The sequence below is a fragment of the Eptesicus fuscus genome, chromosome 6, assembly GCF_027574615.1.
Source record: "Eptesicus fuscus isolate TK198812 chromosome 6, DD_ASM_mEF_20220401, whole genome shotgun sequence".
Lineage (NCBI taxonomy): Eukaryota > Metazoa > Chordata > Mammalia > Chiroptera > Vespertilionidae > Eptesicus > Eptesicus fuscus.
In genome coordinates this window covers 30387019-30404507 of record NC_072478.1, presented here as the reverse complement: position 1 = coordinate 30404507, position 17489 = coordinate 30387019, and the positions used below count along the sequence as shown (strand labels likewise).

The 17489-nt window shown below is 53.8% G+C and overlaps 1 protein-coding gene and 1 long non-coding RNA gene across 2 annotated transcripts; both read left to right on the top strand.

Annotated features, from left to right (window-relative positions):
* Positions 1-81: 81 nt before the first annotated feature.
* On the top strand, positions 82-7278 carry LOC129149434 (uncharacterized). Its single transcript, XR_008556328.1, has 4 exons — positions 82-207; positions 4147-4287; positions 6087-6156; positions 6787-7278. It is a non-coding gene; the product is annotated as an uncharacterized LOC129149434 (long non-coding RNA).
* An 821-nt stretch (positions 7279-8099) lies between these two features.
* On the top strand, positions 8100-16314 carry CNN2 (calponin 2). Its single transcript, XM_008150700.3, has 7 exons — positions 8100-8225; positions 12034-12155; positions 12704-12770; positions 12872-13009; positions 14430-14546; positions 14665-14811; positions 15336-16314. The coding sequence occupies exons 1-7, from the start codon at positions 8163-8165 to the stop codon at positions 15609-15611; spliced, it is 930 nt and encodes a 309-aa protein (XP_008148922.1). The 5' UTR covers positions 8100-8162; the 3' UTR covers positions 15612-16314.
* The last annotated feature ends 1175 nt before the right edge of the window (positions 16315-17489 follow it).

Sequence of the window (17489 nt, the reverse complement as noted above, 5' to 3'; positions counted from 1 at the left end):
CCGCCCTCTCACCCGGCCGCGCCGGGGGCGGGGCTGCGTCTGCCCGGTCTTTTACATGCTGCCCCACAATACCCCGCGGCTTCTAGGACATGCTTGAACGGTAAAACTAGTCAATATCTGAGGGTTTTACGTGATCAAAGACACCTTAAATAAGCACAACGGTAGGAAATGTTCGTTGATGAGGCGCTGTAGGAAGGCAGGTCAGATGTAAGTGTAAACTATATCGCTCTAACTGTAAAATAATTTCATTGGTCGTCTTTAAATACTACCTGAAGGCCGGTAGTACGCATGCCTTGAAGGCCGGTAGTACGCGTGCTCGTTGTGCAAATCGCTACAAGTTCCACTGTCTTGTTACCCCTTGTCGCTTGGCCCTATTTTCCTTGGGAGGGCCTCCTTAATACAATACGGTTATCCTTGGACTCTGCCTCCCTCCTCCATTACAATTTAGCGTTAGAGTTCCCTTTTTCGCTCGGAACCAGCAAATCAGCGATTACTGAGCAAGACGGTAGCGTAGCCAGGCTTTTGACAGCTGCCTATATTTTATTTTTTTTGCCACCCCTTCCCCAACTGTCTGTGTTCTATATGTTAGCTCACATGCCCAAGTAGTTGAGTAATAGAACCCAACATTCATTGAACGCCTACTGTATGCCAGGCGCTTCCACTCCTACGCCCCCCACCCCCCACCCCCCCCCCCCACACATACACACACTCTAAGATTCTAGACAGAGGTTTGCTGCATGGAAGCATAGAAGGCAGGAGTAGGAGAAAGGTGGCATGGGGTCAGGACCCTAAGCAGCGGCCCTGAAGAAGGACAATGGACACCTGGTCTGGGGCAAACAGGTTTAGGGAAATGAGCAACACAATGCCCAGGGCCCGTGCTAGTGGTGGACACACAGGCAGGGTTCCTGGTCTCACAGAACTTGGGGACCAGCATGGAGACAGGCAAACAGACAAGGGGTGTCTGGACTGGTTCCTGATGTTGAGTGCACAGCGTGAGGGGTGCAGATGGGGCCTCTGAGAAAGGTCATGACATGGGAGGTTGTGGGGTGGCTGTTCTGAATTGAATCATGTGGTAAGGGAGGGAGGTGACTTCAGCTGTCACCCAGAGGTTGAGGAAAACCTTCTAGACCTATCTGTCGGGTTTCATAATCCTGGAAGCCAAACAGCCTGAGTGGGCAGACAGACCCATACCTGCGCTACCACAACCAGGAGGCAAACGTCATTCTCTTCCTGTGCTCCTCGTGGTGCCTGCATACAGTAGATGCTCAAAAATGCACTCTTGAAATTATTATGCATCACCCCCCGCCCCAGATCACTTCTTAGTTGCAAAGGAGGGAAAATAATTTTTTCCAATGGAGAGGCCAGGCCAACTTTATCCCCTTGACCTCGGGAGCATACCCAGCCGCACTGCGGCAGGCGCTGTGGGTCTCTGATATGTCCACCAAGGCCCAATGCACATGGGCTCCTGAGCAGGGAAATTTAGCCAGTGTGGCCAAGAAGCAGAATTTTAAACTTAGTTTATTTTTATCAATATAACTAGGGTCCCAGTGCACAAATCCGTGCACCTTGAAAGGAACTGTGGGCCAAGAGGCTGCGGTGGGCACAGGGGCGGGTCTTGGCCCATCCTCTGCGCCCCTGCCCGCCCCTCCCGCTGTGGCCCCCAGTCCTGCTGGCGCTGCTCCCACGGACTGACAGCGCCCCTCGGAGCAGGGGGAGGTGGAGAAGCCATCAGGGGTGATCAGGGCCAGCAGCAGGTGTGAGTGGGGCTGGCACCAGCAGTGGGTGCAAGCGGTGGCTCTGGCGCTGGCAGCAGGTGCGAGAGGGGGCGACTGGGCGCTGGCAGCGAGTGCAAGCGCCGGGCAGGACTGTGGCATGTGGGAGCAAAGAATTTTCAATAACCACCAGAGGCTCGCCCCAATGACAGCAACTGGCACCCCACCTTGGTCTGGCACCCCTGCTCACCTGCTCCACTATCCCGCTGTGGCCGACGCCCACCATGTTCCATGCACACCTCCTGGTGGTCAGCACACATCATAGTGACTGGTTGTTCGGTTGTTCCTCTGTTATGTCTATTTGCATGTTAGGGTTTTTTATATATAGACAATATACATTGAAATAGCCCCACGTACCAGTGGCTGCTGTATCCAGCAGTGCAGTCTAGAGCTCACTCCCACTTAATAGATACACAAGACCCACGACGCCAGCGCAACTTCACCACGAGTTAAAACTGTGGCCAGCCTCTGGACAGTGCCTGGCCTCCTTGGAGAGTCACCATCAAGAAAAAGAACAAGTGGGGAAAGACAGTTCTAAACCTAACCCACAGAGATAGAGGAGGACTGAACGCCTCGCTATCCTTCTGGGGACAGCAGGGAAGTTAGAAGCTTGGCTGGATTTCCGAGGATGCTGTGGGGTGTGTATAAGTGGGGGGTGTAGCTGGTTTGGGGCAGGTTGAGAGTTACATTGGGACTTGTGAGGGGGGCACTGAGCAGATGACCTTCCAGCAGGGGCTGCAAGGAGGACAGTGCAGGAACCAGGTAGAGAATGTCAGGCAGAGGGCATGGCTGAAGCAAAGGCCCTGAGGCAGAGCAAGGAGAAGGCCCGCATGCCCTGAGCAGAGCATGGTGGCCTAGCAGACACCTTTGTAGAGGGGTCAATGGGGATCTATGGCGGATTGTGAGCAAGAAAGATTCCTGATCCGAGTTAATAGGCTGAGATTGTTACTTTTGTTGTTTTTGCTGCATCATGCTTGTTTTGTCTGAAGTGTCCAGGAGCAAATAATTCCTTTTTGCAGAGAGCAAGGGAAGCACCTGAAGCCCCGCCCCCCTCCGGAGGCGCCCAAAGCCTCTGCTGAAGGGCCCAGTCCTGGGTCCCACCCTGACCCTCTGGGGTCCAGCTCAGAGCCCAGACACTGCAGGGAGAGGATTGCCATTGAGGTGGCTGCCTCTGCTCCTGCAGCCCCCCTGTGCCCAGACACCAAGACCCCTGGGCTCATACCTGGCTGGCGTGGCTCAGTGGTTGAGAGTCAAACTATGAACCAGGAGGTCACTGTTCAATTCCCAGTCAGGGCATATGCCCGAGTTGCAAGCTCAATCCCCAGTGTGGGGCATGCAGGAGAAAGCCAATAAATGATTTTCTCTCATCATTGATGTTTCTATCTCTCTCTCCCACTCCCTTCCTCTCTGAAATCAATACAAATATATATTTTTTAAAAATATCTCTGGGCTCAGACCCCTGCCCAGCACCCAAGGCCCCTGCAACCACTGGTCCTCCAGCCCCTGCATTCTCCCCAGGTTTCAGCCTGGTTGGATCAGTGAGTGCCGTGGGTTCAAGGGCACACGGTAGTTGCAGAAGCTCAAGACCTCCCTGCCAGGTTCCCTGGCTGAGGCCAAAATCCCTAAGATTTTGACATGTGTAACTCAACAGCCTTTATCTCAGAGTTTACACAGATGAATCCACAGATGTCACTCCTAAGGGCAGTAGGTGCTTTACAGACAGGAGAGGGAGGCACAGAAAGGTGGAGCATAATTGTGGAAGGCCACACAGCCAGGTGGGCAGTCATAATTTGAACCCAGGCTCCAAGGCAAGGGACACTGAAGTCAGACAACTAACTACACAGAATCATACTAGTATAATTCTACTAGAGGCCGGGTGCACAAATTTGTGCACCAATAGGATCCCTCAGCCTGGCCTGTGGGGGGATCAGGCCGAAACCAGCCCTCTGACATCCCCCGAGAGGTCCCAGATTGCGAGAGGGTGCAGGCCAGGCTGAGGGACCCCACCAGTGCATGATCAGGGCCAGGGAGGAACATGGGAGGTTGGCCAGCTGGGGAGGGACCACGGGAGGGCTCCAGGGCATGTCCCGCCCATCTGGCTCAATCCTGATCAGGCCGGACCCCAGCAGTAAGCTAACCTACTGGTCAGAGCACCTGCCCCCTGGTGGTCAGTGCACGTCATAGCGAGTGGTTGAGTGGACTTAGCATATCATTAGCATATTACACTTTGATTGGTTGAACGGACAACCAGACAACCGGATACTTAGCATATTAGGCTTTTATTCTATAGGATCAGTCTGAGTTCCTTGGGCAGAGGTCCTGTAATTACAAGCACACCTCATTTTACTGAGTTTCACTTCCTTGTGCTTCACAGGTGTTGCAGTTTTTACAAATGGAAAGCAAGACCCTCCAGTGGAAAAGCAAGACCCTCCACCAACAGAAAGGTTATTACCTGCTTTATTTCGATACTCACTGTGTTAAGATGGTCTGGATCCAGCCCCACAGTATCTTCAAGGTATGGGTATATAAATAGTCTAAGCTCTGGAACCCCAGGATTTCAAAGTCTGGGAGGTCTGAGTCTGGATTTCTAGGGTTCTGGGGGACTCAAGAGCCTAGACCAGGGGTTGGCAAACTTATCTGTAAAAGGCCAGAGAGTCAGTATTTCAGCTCTGCAGTCCAGAGACCACCCAGTCCTGCAATAACGGTTAATGCTAAAGGTGAAGGGTCAATAAGCCAAGTAGCTGGGCACCAATAAAACTTTGGACTCCGAAATTTATTTATTTATTTTAGTTAGTTAGTTTTGGTTTTCTTTTTTTGTATTTTTTTGAGGGGTGGGGTACCGAAACTTAAATAGTTTGTGATTTCCAAGCTTTGTGTAATAGTATATATATATTTTAAAAAAACTTTTTTTTTTAATTGATTTCAGAGAGGAAGTAAGAGGGAGAGAGAGATAGAAACATCAATGATGAGAGAGAATCATTGATCGACTGCCTCCTGCACGATACGTATTGAGACCGCAACCAGGCATGTGCCCTCCTCCACACTGGGTATCGAGCCCGCAACCAGGCATGTGCCCTTGACCGGAATCGAACCTGGGACCCTTCAGTCCTCAGGCCGACGCTCCATCCACCGAGCCAAACCGGTTAGGGCTGTAATAGTATTTTTTTTAAAAATTATTTTCACCCAGCTGGTGTGGTTAGGTGGTTGAGCATTGACCTATGAACCGGGAAGTCACAGTTTGATTCCAGTCAGAGCATATGCCCAGGTTGCGAGCTCAATTCCCAGTGGTGAGTGTGCAGGAGGCAGCCGATTAATGATTCTCTCTCATCATTGATGTTTCTCAGGCATCCTCAAACTACGGCCCGCGGGCCACATGCGGGTGTTTTTGCCATTTTGTTTTTTTTTACTTCAAAATAAGATATGTGCAGTGTGCACAGGAATTTGTTCATAGTTTTTTTTAAACTATAGTCCGGCCCTCCAACAGTCTGAGGGACAGTGAACTGGCCCCCTGTTTAAAAAGTTTGAGGACCCCTGGTACCCGATCTTCTCCCTCTCTTAAATTAATAAAGATATACTTACAAAAATTCTTTCCAACCACTTAAAAATGTAATTTTTGTAATATACTTACAAAAATTCTTTCCAACCACTTAGCTCACGGGCCACCAAAAAAAATAAAATAAAATAAGGCAGTATCTGGATTTGGCCTATGGGTCCAAACAGCCCCGGCCAGTAGAAATACAAGACAAACCACACACATAATTTTCAACTTTCTAGTAGAATTAAGAACAGGTTTGTAAAATGTTTCACATCACTCTATATCTCAAAAATATGATCATTTTAGCATGTGATCAATATGAAAAATGACGAATGAAGTTTGTGACACCTTTTTCTGGACCACGTCTTTGAAATCGGGCGTGTTTCCCACTCACAACACAACTAGAAACATCTATGAGAGAAACATCCATCAGCTGCCTCCTGCATGCCCCACACTGGGGAGTGAACCTGCAACCAGCCACGTGCCCTGACCAGGAATCAAACCGGTGACCTCGGTGTATGGGACAATGCCCAATCAACTAAGCCACACTGGCCCGGGCTAAGGTGCCCAGCTCTTATGTGGCACAACGTCCCAGGCATCCCAGGCACATTTGGGGGCGTGGGGTGAATATCAATGCCTGGGAAGCAGACATTTCACAGGTGGAGACTGAGGCTGGGTGGTTTTGCAGGGCTTGCCCCGGTCTCCAGCAGGCGCACAGGCTGGCAGGTGCTTCTAGGATTTGGAGCCATCTAGGCTCAGTCTTCTTGTTTCTGTTTCAGCTCCTGGCCTCCCTAATAGAAATGCTGTAGGGGGACCCAGCACCCCGGAATGTGGGCGGGCTGCTGTCCTGTGAGTATGCCTGCCTGGACTGGCATGAGTTGGACATAGGGCTGTAGGCATAGGTGGGGGTCACATGCAACTTCTCAGAGACCCCCAACTCTGACGGTATCCCTAGGGCCGTGGTCGGCAAACTGCGGCTCGCGAGCCACATGCGGCTCTTTGGCCCCTTGAGTGTGGCTCTTCCACAAAACACCACAGCCTGGGCGAGTCTATTTTGAAGAAGTGGTGTTAGAAGAAGTTTAAGTTTAAAAAATTTGGCTCTCAAAAGAAATTTCAGTCGTTGTGCTGTTGATATTTGGCTCTGTTGACTAATGAGTTTGCCGACCACTGCCCTAGGGAGTAAGTGGTGGCCCCCTGGACAAGCACCAGGGGCCAGGGCATGGCAAGGAGACCCATGGCCATGTTACCAGCAGCCACTGACCTCTGCAGGCTGGCTTGAGACCTCTTCATAGTGCCTCCAGAGTGCCCTGGGGCCCACCTCTTGCCCCACAGGACCTGCATGGAATCTACCTGAACACCCCATGCCCCTACCACCCTCACAGCTCCCACCTAGACACCGAGAAACTGCACTGTTCCCATACTCAGGGTTGCATTGCCTCATTGTTGACCCTCCCACTTTCACTGGTCCCCATTTCACAGATGATGAAACTGAGACCCAGAAGGAAAGAGACTCCCCCAAGACCATCCAGCTAGGACTTGAACCCTGAAGAAAGGAGTCTTCAGATAGATGGAATGGGAGAATGACAGGCAGAGAAAGAGGAAGCAAACATTGAGAGAGTGGGGAGCCAGCGATGAGTGCTCCCCAGGGAAGGGGCATCGGTAAGTCATCTCTGAGCCCTCACAGAGTCCAACCAGCCAGTTGTCAAATGTGTCAAACTCCTATACATTCTTCAGAACCCCATCTCATGTCTCCTTTTATGTGCAACTTTCCTTGATCCGTCCAGCCAGTGGAGCCTCGACTTCCCTTCCCGGTTCCTCCACCCCAGACCCCTTTTTCTGTACTGTACTTGTTCACATGGGGCAGGGGACTTTGTGCCTGGCTCTGTCTTCCCAAGGATGGGCAGGAGCTAAGGTCTCATGGAAGCCAGGATTGCCTCCAAGGAACTGGCCCAGAGGCCGTGTCAGGGAACTTTTGATGAATGAACAAATTACTGAATAAGTGAATTAATTTATTCTGCTATTTATTAATTTATTGGTTTATCTGTACAAGCAAACATCACCTATTGAGCACCAACTGTTTGCCTGGTCGGGTAGCTTGGTAGCTTCAGCCTTAACCCCAAGACATCTCCTGACTTCAACTCTGCTATTTCATACACCCCTCCATCCCCCATCATTCCTCAGCCCAGAATTCAAGGTCCCTTCTCATCCCCCATCCCCCAATCTATCTGATTGATCTCTACACGCTTTGGATCACTGATGGTCCCTCTAGGTCTTTGCACCTTTTTTTCTGCCAGGAACACGAATCCCTTTTGGACTGGCAAACTCCTACTCATCCATCAGAGCCCCAGCTCCAATGGCCCCTTCCTCTGAGGACTCCTCTAGTTCCCTCGTCCACCACCCATCTATGGAGTTCCTGGAGGGAGGCTAAATTGGGAGGTGCTTCTAAGTGGCAGGGAGGAGTCCTCACTCGTGCACCCAGGGAATTAGGGTTCCATCCAACAATTCCCTGTCTGCCGTCCCTGCAGAAAGGGAAACTGAGACCAAGAAAGGGTGAGAGAGCCACTTATTGGCCCCGCAGCAGGGAGAGGGCAGGCGCGCCACGCCTTGGCAGTCGAAAGCCCCTGCCCCTCCCTTCCTCAGTTTCCCTTCGGGACTCCTGGGAATGCGGCGCTCCGCTGGGCGGGTGTAAGGGCGGCGGGCCGAGCGCAGGAAGTCCGCGGCCGCAGGAATCCAGCGCATCCCGGCCTTATAAGGACAAGTGCGGAGGGGCCAATCAGCGGTGGGGGCGGGGTCGGACCCGCGCGTCCCGCCGGCGCACCCGCCAAGTCGTGGGTCCCGCCGTCGCCGCCGCCGTCATGAGCTCCACGCAGTTCAACAAGGGGCCCTCGTACGGGCTTTCGGCTGAGGTCAAGAACCGGGTGAGTGAGGGGCGCCCCCGGAGATCCTGCACCGTCTAGGCTCCCGGCCATCTAGGCATAAGTGGCTCTGGGACGAAAGTGGCCCTCCTCGTCCCCAACATCTGCGGTTCTGGGGGCGCCCACCGAGACTCCCGAGATGCTGGGGGAGCAGAGAGATCTGCGACCTGGCACTGCCCCAGCGCCCAGGAGTGATGGGGTCTGACCCCTTCCCCAGGCCTCCCCACCGAAACCCCACAGCCCTGGGCCCTTCCAGCGCTTCAAGGCCCGAGAGAACACTGAGGGGCTCAGAGGCTCCGGCAGCCCTCCTCCCCGGGCCACACGTCTGTTTGGGGGACACTTAAGCCGTAGGCGGGGAAGCGGGTGGGCCAGGTGTTCTTTTTAAATTAGGGTGTGGGCACCCCCACAGGAATTTCCCAACCTCTTACACCTGGGAGTGAGGCAACAAGGGGAAGTTGTTCGGAGGAGGAGGAGGCCGAGGCCGGCTTGGGCTGTTCCCTTGTCTGTTCTCTTTGTCTCCGTCTGACAAAGGAACAGCATAGGGGTGCACAGGATGCCCGGGTCCCCTGAAATGTGTGTTTCATAACCTAGAAACATGGGGTGGGGCCAATGGGAGACACTTTGTAAGAAAACTCTTGTGGTTCTGGCTCAGAGAGGGGCAGACACTTTTGGAGGGTCACACAGCCTGGCCCATCTAGGGAAGGGGGAGCACAGGGGGTGATTCCAGATCCATGGGGAGGTCTCAGGCCTGATAAGCAAGGGCCTTTCCAGCTGAGGGGCGCTTGCTATCTCTCCCCCCCCCCCCCCCCCACACACACACACATACATCCTCCCACCAGACATCTGGGAAGGAAGCCTGCCTGGGCATGCTGAGGACACAGTCCGGCCAGCCCCGGATGGGGACCTGCGGTTGGCACCCTAGGACCTGCAACAGGAGGGAGAACTCTCCATTGCCTCCAGTGGGCTCCTTGGAGCCTCCCTCCATCCCTTTGACAAAAGGGGAAGCTGAAGCTTAGGAAGCCATGAGATAGAGAATAGTCACTCAGCAGGCTCTGCCGCCCTCCCCCCCCCCCCCCCCCCCATAAATCCCCCTCCAACAATAATCCCACAGAGTGAACACTGAACGTTGACAGACTGCCTGTGCAGGCACCTGGCATGCTGTCCCACACAGCCCAGGCAGTTTAAGGGCCCCAGTTTGCACACAGGGCTCAGAGCTGCCCAGGACCACACAGCTTGCAAACGGCAGAGTCAGGACTGGAACCAGACCTGTTGCATCCAGCGCCTGATGACCCCTGGTCCTCCTGGACCTGGCGCTTACCCCTGGGCAGCAGGAAGCGTGTGAGAACCAGGCAGCTTCAGAGAAGGAGTGAGACAGGGGCAGGTTGACACCTGCACGGACGAGTAAGGTCAGAGGCTCCCTGAAGTCAGGCCTCGGTTTGCAAGTTTGGAGTGTGAGTTGGCCACCTACCAGCTTGCCACGGCCACTTGTCCCTCTTCCTATGGCTTGGCGCCCAGGCCCTGCCCACTTTTCCAGCTACTTAAGACGGGGGAGACCCAGAGACCTCTGTCTGGCCCCCGTGCCTCAGTTTACCCCCAGCTGGATGGCCTGAGGCAGGCGGTTGTCCAGTGTGTCCCTCTGAGCAGCTGTGGCCACTTGATTCTGGGCTGGGTGACCGGCTCTTAGACCATTGGGAACAGCTGGTCCCAATTTAGCAGATTTCGCAGAAGGCGGTGGCTGCATTCCTGGCAGTTTGCGGTGGTGAAGAATGCTTCAGGCCACTGTGGGGAGGGCCGGGCGCCTTTGCCCAGGACCCTGGCCCCCTCGAGCCGCCGTGGACGGGCCCCAGCTGGGCAGGCGTTCCAGGCATCCAGACCAGCCCCTCTGCCTCCGGCTCAGCCACCGGGACGTGACCCTGCTCATTCCTCAAGCTGAACAAAGCTTCCTCTGGGCTGGGCTGTGCCCCAGCCCTGGGAACCGGGAACCGGGAGCCTGAGGGGGTGGGCCGAGCGGATCGGGTTAGCCGACCAGCCTCCTGCCTTTGTCTCCCGTGGGCTCTGGGCGGGGTATTCCGTATCCTATCACGAGGGTTTATATGCAGTCACCGGGAGGCAGGCCAGTGACCCCTGTGCAAACCATTCCAAACATTGATGGGAAACTGAGGTACGGGGAAGAGAAATCATGGGGGAGTTGGGGCGGAGCTGAGTAGGAATTAGGTCTGCAAAAGGTTTCAGTCCCCTGGGGGATGGGAGGAGAGGAAAAGGGAGGGCCTCCCCAGTGGGGATCTGTGAGTGAAGGTGGGCAGGGGGTCTGGCGCAGAAAACGCACCCAGTTTTATCCAGTCTGGTCCTGAACGGGGGCTGGACTCAGCTTCCCACCACTCCCAAGGACTGCCCTGGGGCTGACCAACTCTGCCCATTTTGGCCTGGGTCTCCCTGACTTCTTGGGGCTTCAGCCATTCTGACTTCCTCAGCCATCAGTGCTCTGAGATGCTGCCACTGGAAACGGAGTGTGTGTGTGTGTGTGTGTGTGTGTGTGTGTGCTTGTGGGCAATGGGCGTGCACTGATGGGGGACCAGGAGTACTTTTATCCAGAGACAGCACTGAGCTGGACAGCAAAGCTCAAGGCAGGTGGGGGGATGCATCATAAGCAAGAAGCTGTATTATAACAAGGTGGAGATAAAAGAGAGAAGGAAAATAAGGAGGCAGGGCCAGGGAGAGAGGGGTACCTGAGGAGGGCCGTCATAGCTAGCGTGGTCAGGGAAGTCCGCTCCAAAGGGGTGGCCTTCAAGCTGTGACTGGATGGAAGGTAGGGACCCAGCCATGCAAACATCTGAGTCAAAAGGAACAGCACACCCTGGCTGGTTTGGCTCAGTGGATAGAGCGTCGGCCTGCAGACTGAAAGGTCCCAGGTTCGATTCCGGTTAGGGGCATGTACCTTGGTTGCGGGCACATCCCCAGTAGGGGGTGTGCAGGAGGCAGCTGATCGATGTTTCTCTCTCATCCATGTTTCTAACTCTCTATCCCTCTCCCTTCCTCTCTGTAAAAATCAATAAAATATATATATTTTTAAAAAGGAGCAGCACGTGCGAAGGCCCTGAGCCAGTAAGTGGTGTGGCCGGTTCCAGGCACAGAGAATGTTTGGTGGTCCCTCTGTAAGTCCAACAGAATCACCACGTGACCCATCCACTCCACTCCTAGATAAGTTCCCAAACTGATTAAAGTAGATGTTTAAGAAAACCTGTACATGGATATTCACAGCAGCAGGATTCACAATGGCTAAGAGATGGAAACGGCCTAACTGCCCATCAACTGGTCAATGAATACACACAGTGGGGTCCATCCACACAACGGAATATTACTCAGCCATGGAAAGGAATGAGGCACTGACACGCTACCACATGGATGGACAGACCTTGGACACATGCCACTAGTGAGAGAAGCCAGACGCAAAAGGCCACACAGTGTGTGATTCCATTTCTGTGAAATGTCCAGGACAGGCACAGCCACAGACAGGAAGTGGGAACAGAAGGGTTTGTCTCTAGTGCAGGTAGAGCAAGGAGATGAGGGTTTGGCACCATTGGAAGTGGATTAGAGCCAAAGTTTGTCGGGGGGAGATAGGAGCGTGTCTGTGGAGGGGGGTTTATCTGTGCCTGTGAGTGTCCCTGCTGATGGGACACAGCGCCGTAGTGTGGGGTCGTCCAGACCCCTCTGTCTCCTCCCTATGGGGCCACCAGCCTCACCCCATCAGGAGCTTCAGAGAACCTCTGCCGGTTGTGTCCTCATCCCCATCTTCCGCCCTCTGCTCCTGCAGCTTCTGTCCAAGTATGACCCTCAGAAGGAGGCGGAGCTCCGAAGCTGGATTGAAGGACTCACAGGCCTGTCTATTGGTCCCGACTTCCAGAAGGGTCTGAAGGATGGGATTATCCTGTGCACGTGAGTGTGGTGTGGGCATGGGCTTGTCGCCGGATTGTCCTGCACAGGGTGGCCGTGCTCCACTTGCCATTTGAAGCCCGCTTGCTTTTCCCTCAATGAGTCTGTGTCTTTCTGCGCGCGCGTGTGTGTGTGTGTGTGTGTGAGAGAGATTGCTTTGTTGAGGGTCGCTAGCAGGAAGCATCCTTGCCTTGTGCCCTTCCTTTCCTGGGAGAGCCGCTGAAGTTTCCGGAGGCCTTTGCTGCACCCTACTCGACTACAGTTCAAACATTCCGTGGTTTGCACATGTGAATGGAAATTCTCAGATTCGCTCCCAGAAATCGGGTTCTGGATTATGCTCCCAACACCCATTATTGTCACTCTTTAGCATCTTTGCTTTGTGGGTGAAGATGGCATTGCAAGAGGGGAAACTAAGGCCCAGAAAGAAGCAGTGAGGTGGACAAAGGAAAGTGGCTAAGAGTAGAATTAGCCTCTTGGGTCTGTGAGATCCAGGCTCACCTGTGCTCATGGAGGTTTCTGTTTCCTCCCCACCATGTCTTCCCTCCCCCCAGACTCATGAATAAGCTGCAGCCGGGCTCAGTCCCCAAGATCAACCGCTCCATGCAAAACTGGCACCAGGTGAGGGACTGTCGGGCGCAGTAAGGGTGGGGCTGGGGGACCCCATCTGACCTGCGGGCAGTCTGAGGTCCTCTCACAGCCCCTTTTGTGTCTCCTCCCAGCTAGAAAACCTCTCCAACTTCATCAAGGCCATGGTCAGCTACGGCATGAACTCTGTGGACCTGTTCGAGGCCAATGACCTGTTTGAGAGTGGAAACATGACACAGGTGCAGGTGTCTCTTCTGGCTCTGGCAGGGAAGGTGAGGCCCAGAGAGGGGCAGCGACCTGCCCAAAGCCACACAGCAGATGATACAGATTTACAGAGGCTGACAGTCTACCCCTTCTTGGGCTCACAGTCTGATGGAGGAAGCAGACAATAAACCAAAACAATTTTTTTTTTGTTTAAAAATTCTTTTTTTTTTTTAAATATATTTTATTGATTTCTTACAGAGAGGAAGGGAGAGGGATAGAGAGTCAGAAACATCGATGAGAGAGAAACATCGATCAGCTGCCTCCTGCACACCTCCCACTGGAGATGTGCCTGCAACCAAGGTACATGCCCTTGACCAGAATCGAACCTGGGACCCTTGAGTCCGCAGGCCGATGCTCTATCCACTGAGCCAAACCGGTCAGGGCTAAAAAGTCTTTATATTTAAAATTTTTAAATTTTTTTGGTATTTTTTGTTAATCATCAACAAGGATATTTTTTCATTGATTTTTAGAGAGAGTGGGAGGGAGGGAGGAGGAGAGAGAGAGAAAGAGAAATATTGATGTGAGAGAGACACATCGATTGGTTGACCGGGGCCAGGGATTGAACCTACAACCTAGGTATGTACCCTTGACTGGGAATTGAACCCGAGGCCCTTTGGTGCACAGGCGATGCCCCAACCACTGAGAAACACTGGCCAGGGCAAAACTTTCTGTTTTAGAGCAGTTTTAGGTTCACACCAAAATTGAGAGGAAGCTACAGAGATTTCCCATATGCCCCCTGGTCAGGTACAGCCCACCCCCGCTCAGACACAGCCTCCCCCACCATCCACATCCCCACTGGAGTTTGAACCATGTGTCACCACTGATGAACGGCCAAGCACACCTCCTCAGAGCCCAGAGTTTACAAGAGGGTTCCCTCTTCAAGTCATTTTCTTATAAGCTGTAAGTCATCGATTGTGAGACATGCCGGGAGGAAGAAGAAAGAATTAGACCAGGGTGTGGGGTCTAGTGACCCTTAAACAAAGACCAGGGTAGGTTGGAGCAGTGTTTCCAGAGGAAGGAATAGCCAGGCCCTGATGTAGGAACAGGGAGGAGGTTCTCATGTCAGGAACGGTGTTCTGAGTGGTGTTTTCAAGGGCTGCCCCATGAGGACCGGGGATGGGGAGATCAGTGAGGAGCCAGGGGCAAGTGTCCAAGTGAGAGATGGTGGTCATGGCCTGAACAGGCAGCAGTGAGAGTTGGGTAGAAGGTGATGAAAGATGAGACACCCCCCCCTCCCCCGCAATGCTTGGCCTGAGCAACAGGAAGGCTGAGGGCCAACAGGACCTCTGAATCTGAAGCCTAAGTCACTGGGCAGCAGGCGAAGGGGACAGGTTGCAGCCCGATCCTCCTCCAGGGTCACGCACTCTGGGACTGGCTCAGGAGTCCAGGCTGCCCCTCCCTGATACTCCCAGCCCCCCTTCCCTCCAGGCCAAGACTAAGGGGCTGCAGAGTGGCGTGGACATTGGCATCAAGTACTCAGAGAAGCAGGAGCGGAACTTTGATGACGCCACCATGAAGGCGGGCCAGTGTGTCATCGGGCTCCAGGTGGGCACCAGGGCCCATCGGGGGTAGGGGGGAGATTCTGCTGTGACCCCAGCCCTGTCCCACTCCGTGGCCTCTTGAGTTTCGGGCAGCCTGACCTCTCCTGCCCGTCTTCCTGCAGATGGGTACCAACAAGTGTGCCAGCCAGTCGGGCATGACGGCCTATGGTACAAGAAGGCATCTGTACGACCCCAAGAACCATATCCTGCCACCCATGGACCACTCAACCATCAGCCTGCAAATGGGCACCAACAAGTGTGCCAGCCAGGTGGGCCTCACCCAGTCCCCCTCGGGCACGCCCCCACCTGGCCCAAACCCTTCTTCTCCATTGGCACCCCCACCCTGGGCTTCCCTCCTGCCTTCTCTGTCTCTGCCTCAGCTTACTATGTGTCCCCAAGGAAGTTTCTACCTAGCTCTATGCCTCAGTTTCCCTCAAGGGATTGACCTGAGGCCCATTCAGCTCTGACATTTTAGACCCTGTGGTTCTCCCTTTTCCTGCTGTGTCACGTGTCGCAGTGCGGTGGGGGTTTTCAGGAGGCCTTGGCTCCAGACTAGGAAGCTTCCTGACTGGCAGGGAGAGCTGGACCCAAACACCCCTGGTTCCAAAGGACAGGGTCACTGGTAATGAATCCCCTCGGCATAGTCAGGAAAGAGGGTGTCTGAGCAGGGCTTGGAAGGGCGCAGAGGAGTTTGTACTGTGATTGTAAAGGGAGATGGGAGATGGTGTGGAAATTTTGGGGCGTTCCATTTCCCTCATCCCTCCCATCCTGATGCTCTCTCTTCCCTCTTCAGGTGGGCATGACGGCTCCTGGGACCCGGCGGCACATCTATGACACCAAGCTGGGCACCGACAAGTGTGACAATTCCTCCATGTCTCTGCAGATGGGCTACACACAGGGTGCCAACCAGAGCGGCCAGGTCTTTGGCCTGGGCCGGCAGATATATGACCCCAAGTACTGTCCACAAGGCCCAATGGCTGACGGGGCTCCAGGGTCGGCTGGCGACTGCCCAAGCCCAGGGAAGGCCCCGGAGTACCCTCCATACTACCAAGAGGAGGCAGGCTACTGAGGCCCCATCCTTGCAGAGTGTCTCTTTACGTCATTGTCCCATCGGGAATTTGGGGTTTTTCTACGTTTTCATCTTGTTTTTCTATGTGTTTAAATTGAGGGTCTGTGAAAGCCAGATCCAGATGCATATAGGGTGGGTGTCCCTGCTAGGGCACACCCAGGTAGCAAATTTCCCAGCAGGCTTAGGGCCAAGCAGGGGCGGGGGGAGAGGGGGAGGGAGAAACCTGTGCAGGGAGGGAAATTGGCCCCAAATGCTTCCGGTTGCTTCTGCCCCTCTTCTCTTTTCTCTGCTGATCAGTTTGTGGTTTCTGCACCAACAGAAGTTTCAGGCAGTTGTAACAAAAGTAATTTTTTTTTGGGGGGGGGGGATGGGGTGGGAAGGAAGGAAGTTCCTTGGGAGAGGGCTGGACCATAGTCCCCAGATATTTTAGGCCTGGTGAGGGATTGCATTTCCCCAGGACCCTCACAGGGCACCAGTGAGGAAACAGGCAGACAGGACAATAGAGTTCTGAGTGGTTGAGGCAAAGCCAGACCCCCACCTCTTCCACGCTTGTCCCCTCTCCCCCGCCAAGTACTGCACAGGGACCCCCACTAGGAGGCCCTCCCTGGGACCAGCCCCACCCAGGAGCCCTGGCACCAAGAGATAATGTGAAATACCAACTGTGGACCAAAGGCAATAAAAACCTCTTTTTAAAAGGAAAAGGTGAATTTTCTCTTATTTCTCTCTTCTCATCCTCTCAATTTCCTCTCACCTCTCACTTTTCTCCTCATTCTCACTTTTCTCAGACCCCTCTCTTCTCTCCTTATTCTCTCAATTTGGTTTTCATGGATCTAGCCCAGGACAGCCTAGTCAAGGCCAAAGAGCTGAATCTAGTCCCAAACGGTTGACACTAGTTCCAAAGAGCCAGCCTAGACCCCAAGAGTCAGTCTAGCCAAAGCCAGCCCTGGAGGGCAGAGCCAGGCCCCAAGAGCCCCACCAAGACCCAAACAGCTGAAGCCAGTCCCAAAAGGCAGAGCCTGAGTCTGCAGAGCAGGGGTCCTCAAACTTTTTAAACAGGGGGCCAGTTCACACTCCCTCAGACCGTTGGAGGGCCGGACTATAGTTTAAAAAAAAAACTATGAACACTGCACATAACTTGTTTTGTAAAAAAACAAAACGGCAAAAACACCTGCATGTGGCCCGCGGGCCGCAGTTTGAGGACGCCTGCTGCAGAGCCTTGTGCTCTGTTAAGGAATGTTTTACTTCATTTGATTGTTTACAGGAGTAGAGAGAGAGACTGCAGTCTCCTGGGCCCCTCCCAGCTCTCTTCAGAGAAGAGCCGAGCTGTGCCCCGAAGGGCAGAGACCAGCCCTAAGAGCTGAAGATAGTCCTGAAGGGATGACCCGACCCCAGTTCCTAAGAGCCCAGCTTAGTCCTGAAGGGCGGAGCCTAGCGCCTAAGAGCCTACTATGTCCCCAAGGAGTTGAGGCCTGAAGAGGTAAAGCTAGTCCCCAAAGGGTGACCCTAGCCCCAAAGAGCCCACCTTAGCCAGGAAGAGGTGAGCCCTGAGCTGAAGGGTGGAGTAAAAAATAATAATAATAAAAGGAAAAGAAGGTGCTGGGATAGTTGGCAGTCAGGAGGTGTTAGCTTGGATACTTTCTGGGGTCCTAAGGGGCCTGGGGGGTGGGACAATGGGACAAATATCTGGTCCTCACAGCTTCATGGAAGAAGGAGAAGCTGAGGCCAAGGGCACAGATCAGTCTGGGTTGAAAACATGATTTGAGGGCTAGGACCTGGGATAGGGGAAGAGGCTGGACCGCCTGCCTGGTTTTGAAAGGAGGTGGGAACTCAACGCCAAACCGCCACCTCCATCACTGCCCCCCCCCCCCAAAAAAAAAC

What these genes read in the sequence shown, in the direction of transcription:
- CNN2 (XM_008150700.3), top strand. Translation starts at nt 8,163, where the DNA reads ATGAGCTCCACGCAGTTCAACAAGGGGCCCTCGTACGGGCTTTCGGCT. An exon ending in CGGCTGAGGTCAAGAACCGG is followed by an intron (nt 8,226 to 12,033) that starts GTGAGTGAGGGG and finishes CTGCTCCTGCAG; the next exon opens with CTTCTGTCCAAGTATGACCC. An exon ending in CCATGCAAAACTGGCACCAG is followed by an intron (nt 12,771 to 12,871) that starts GTGAGGGACTGT and finishes GTCTCCTCCCAG; the next exon opens with CTAGAAAACCTCTCCAACTT.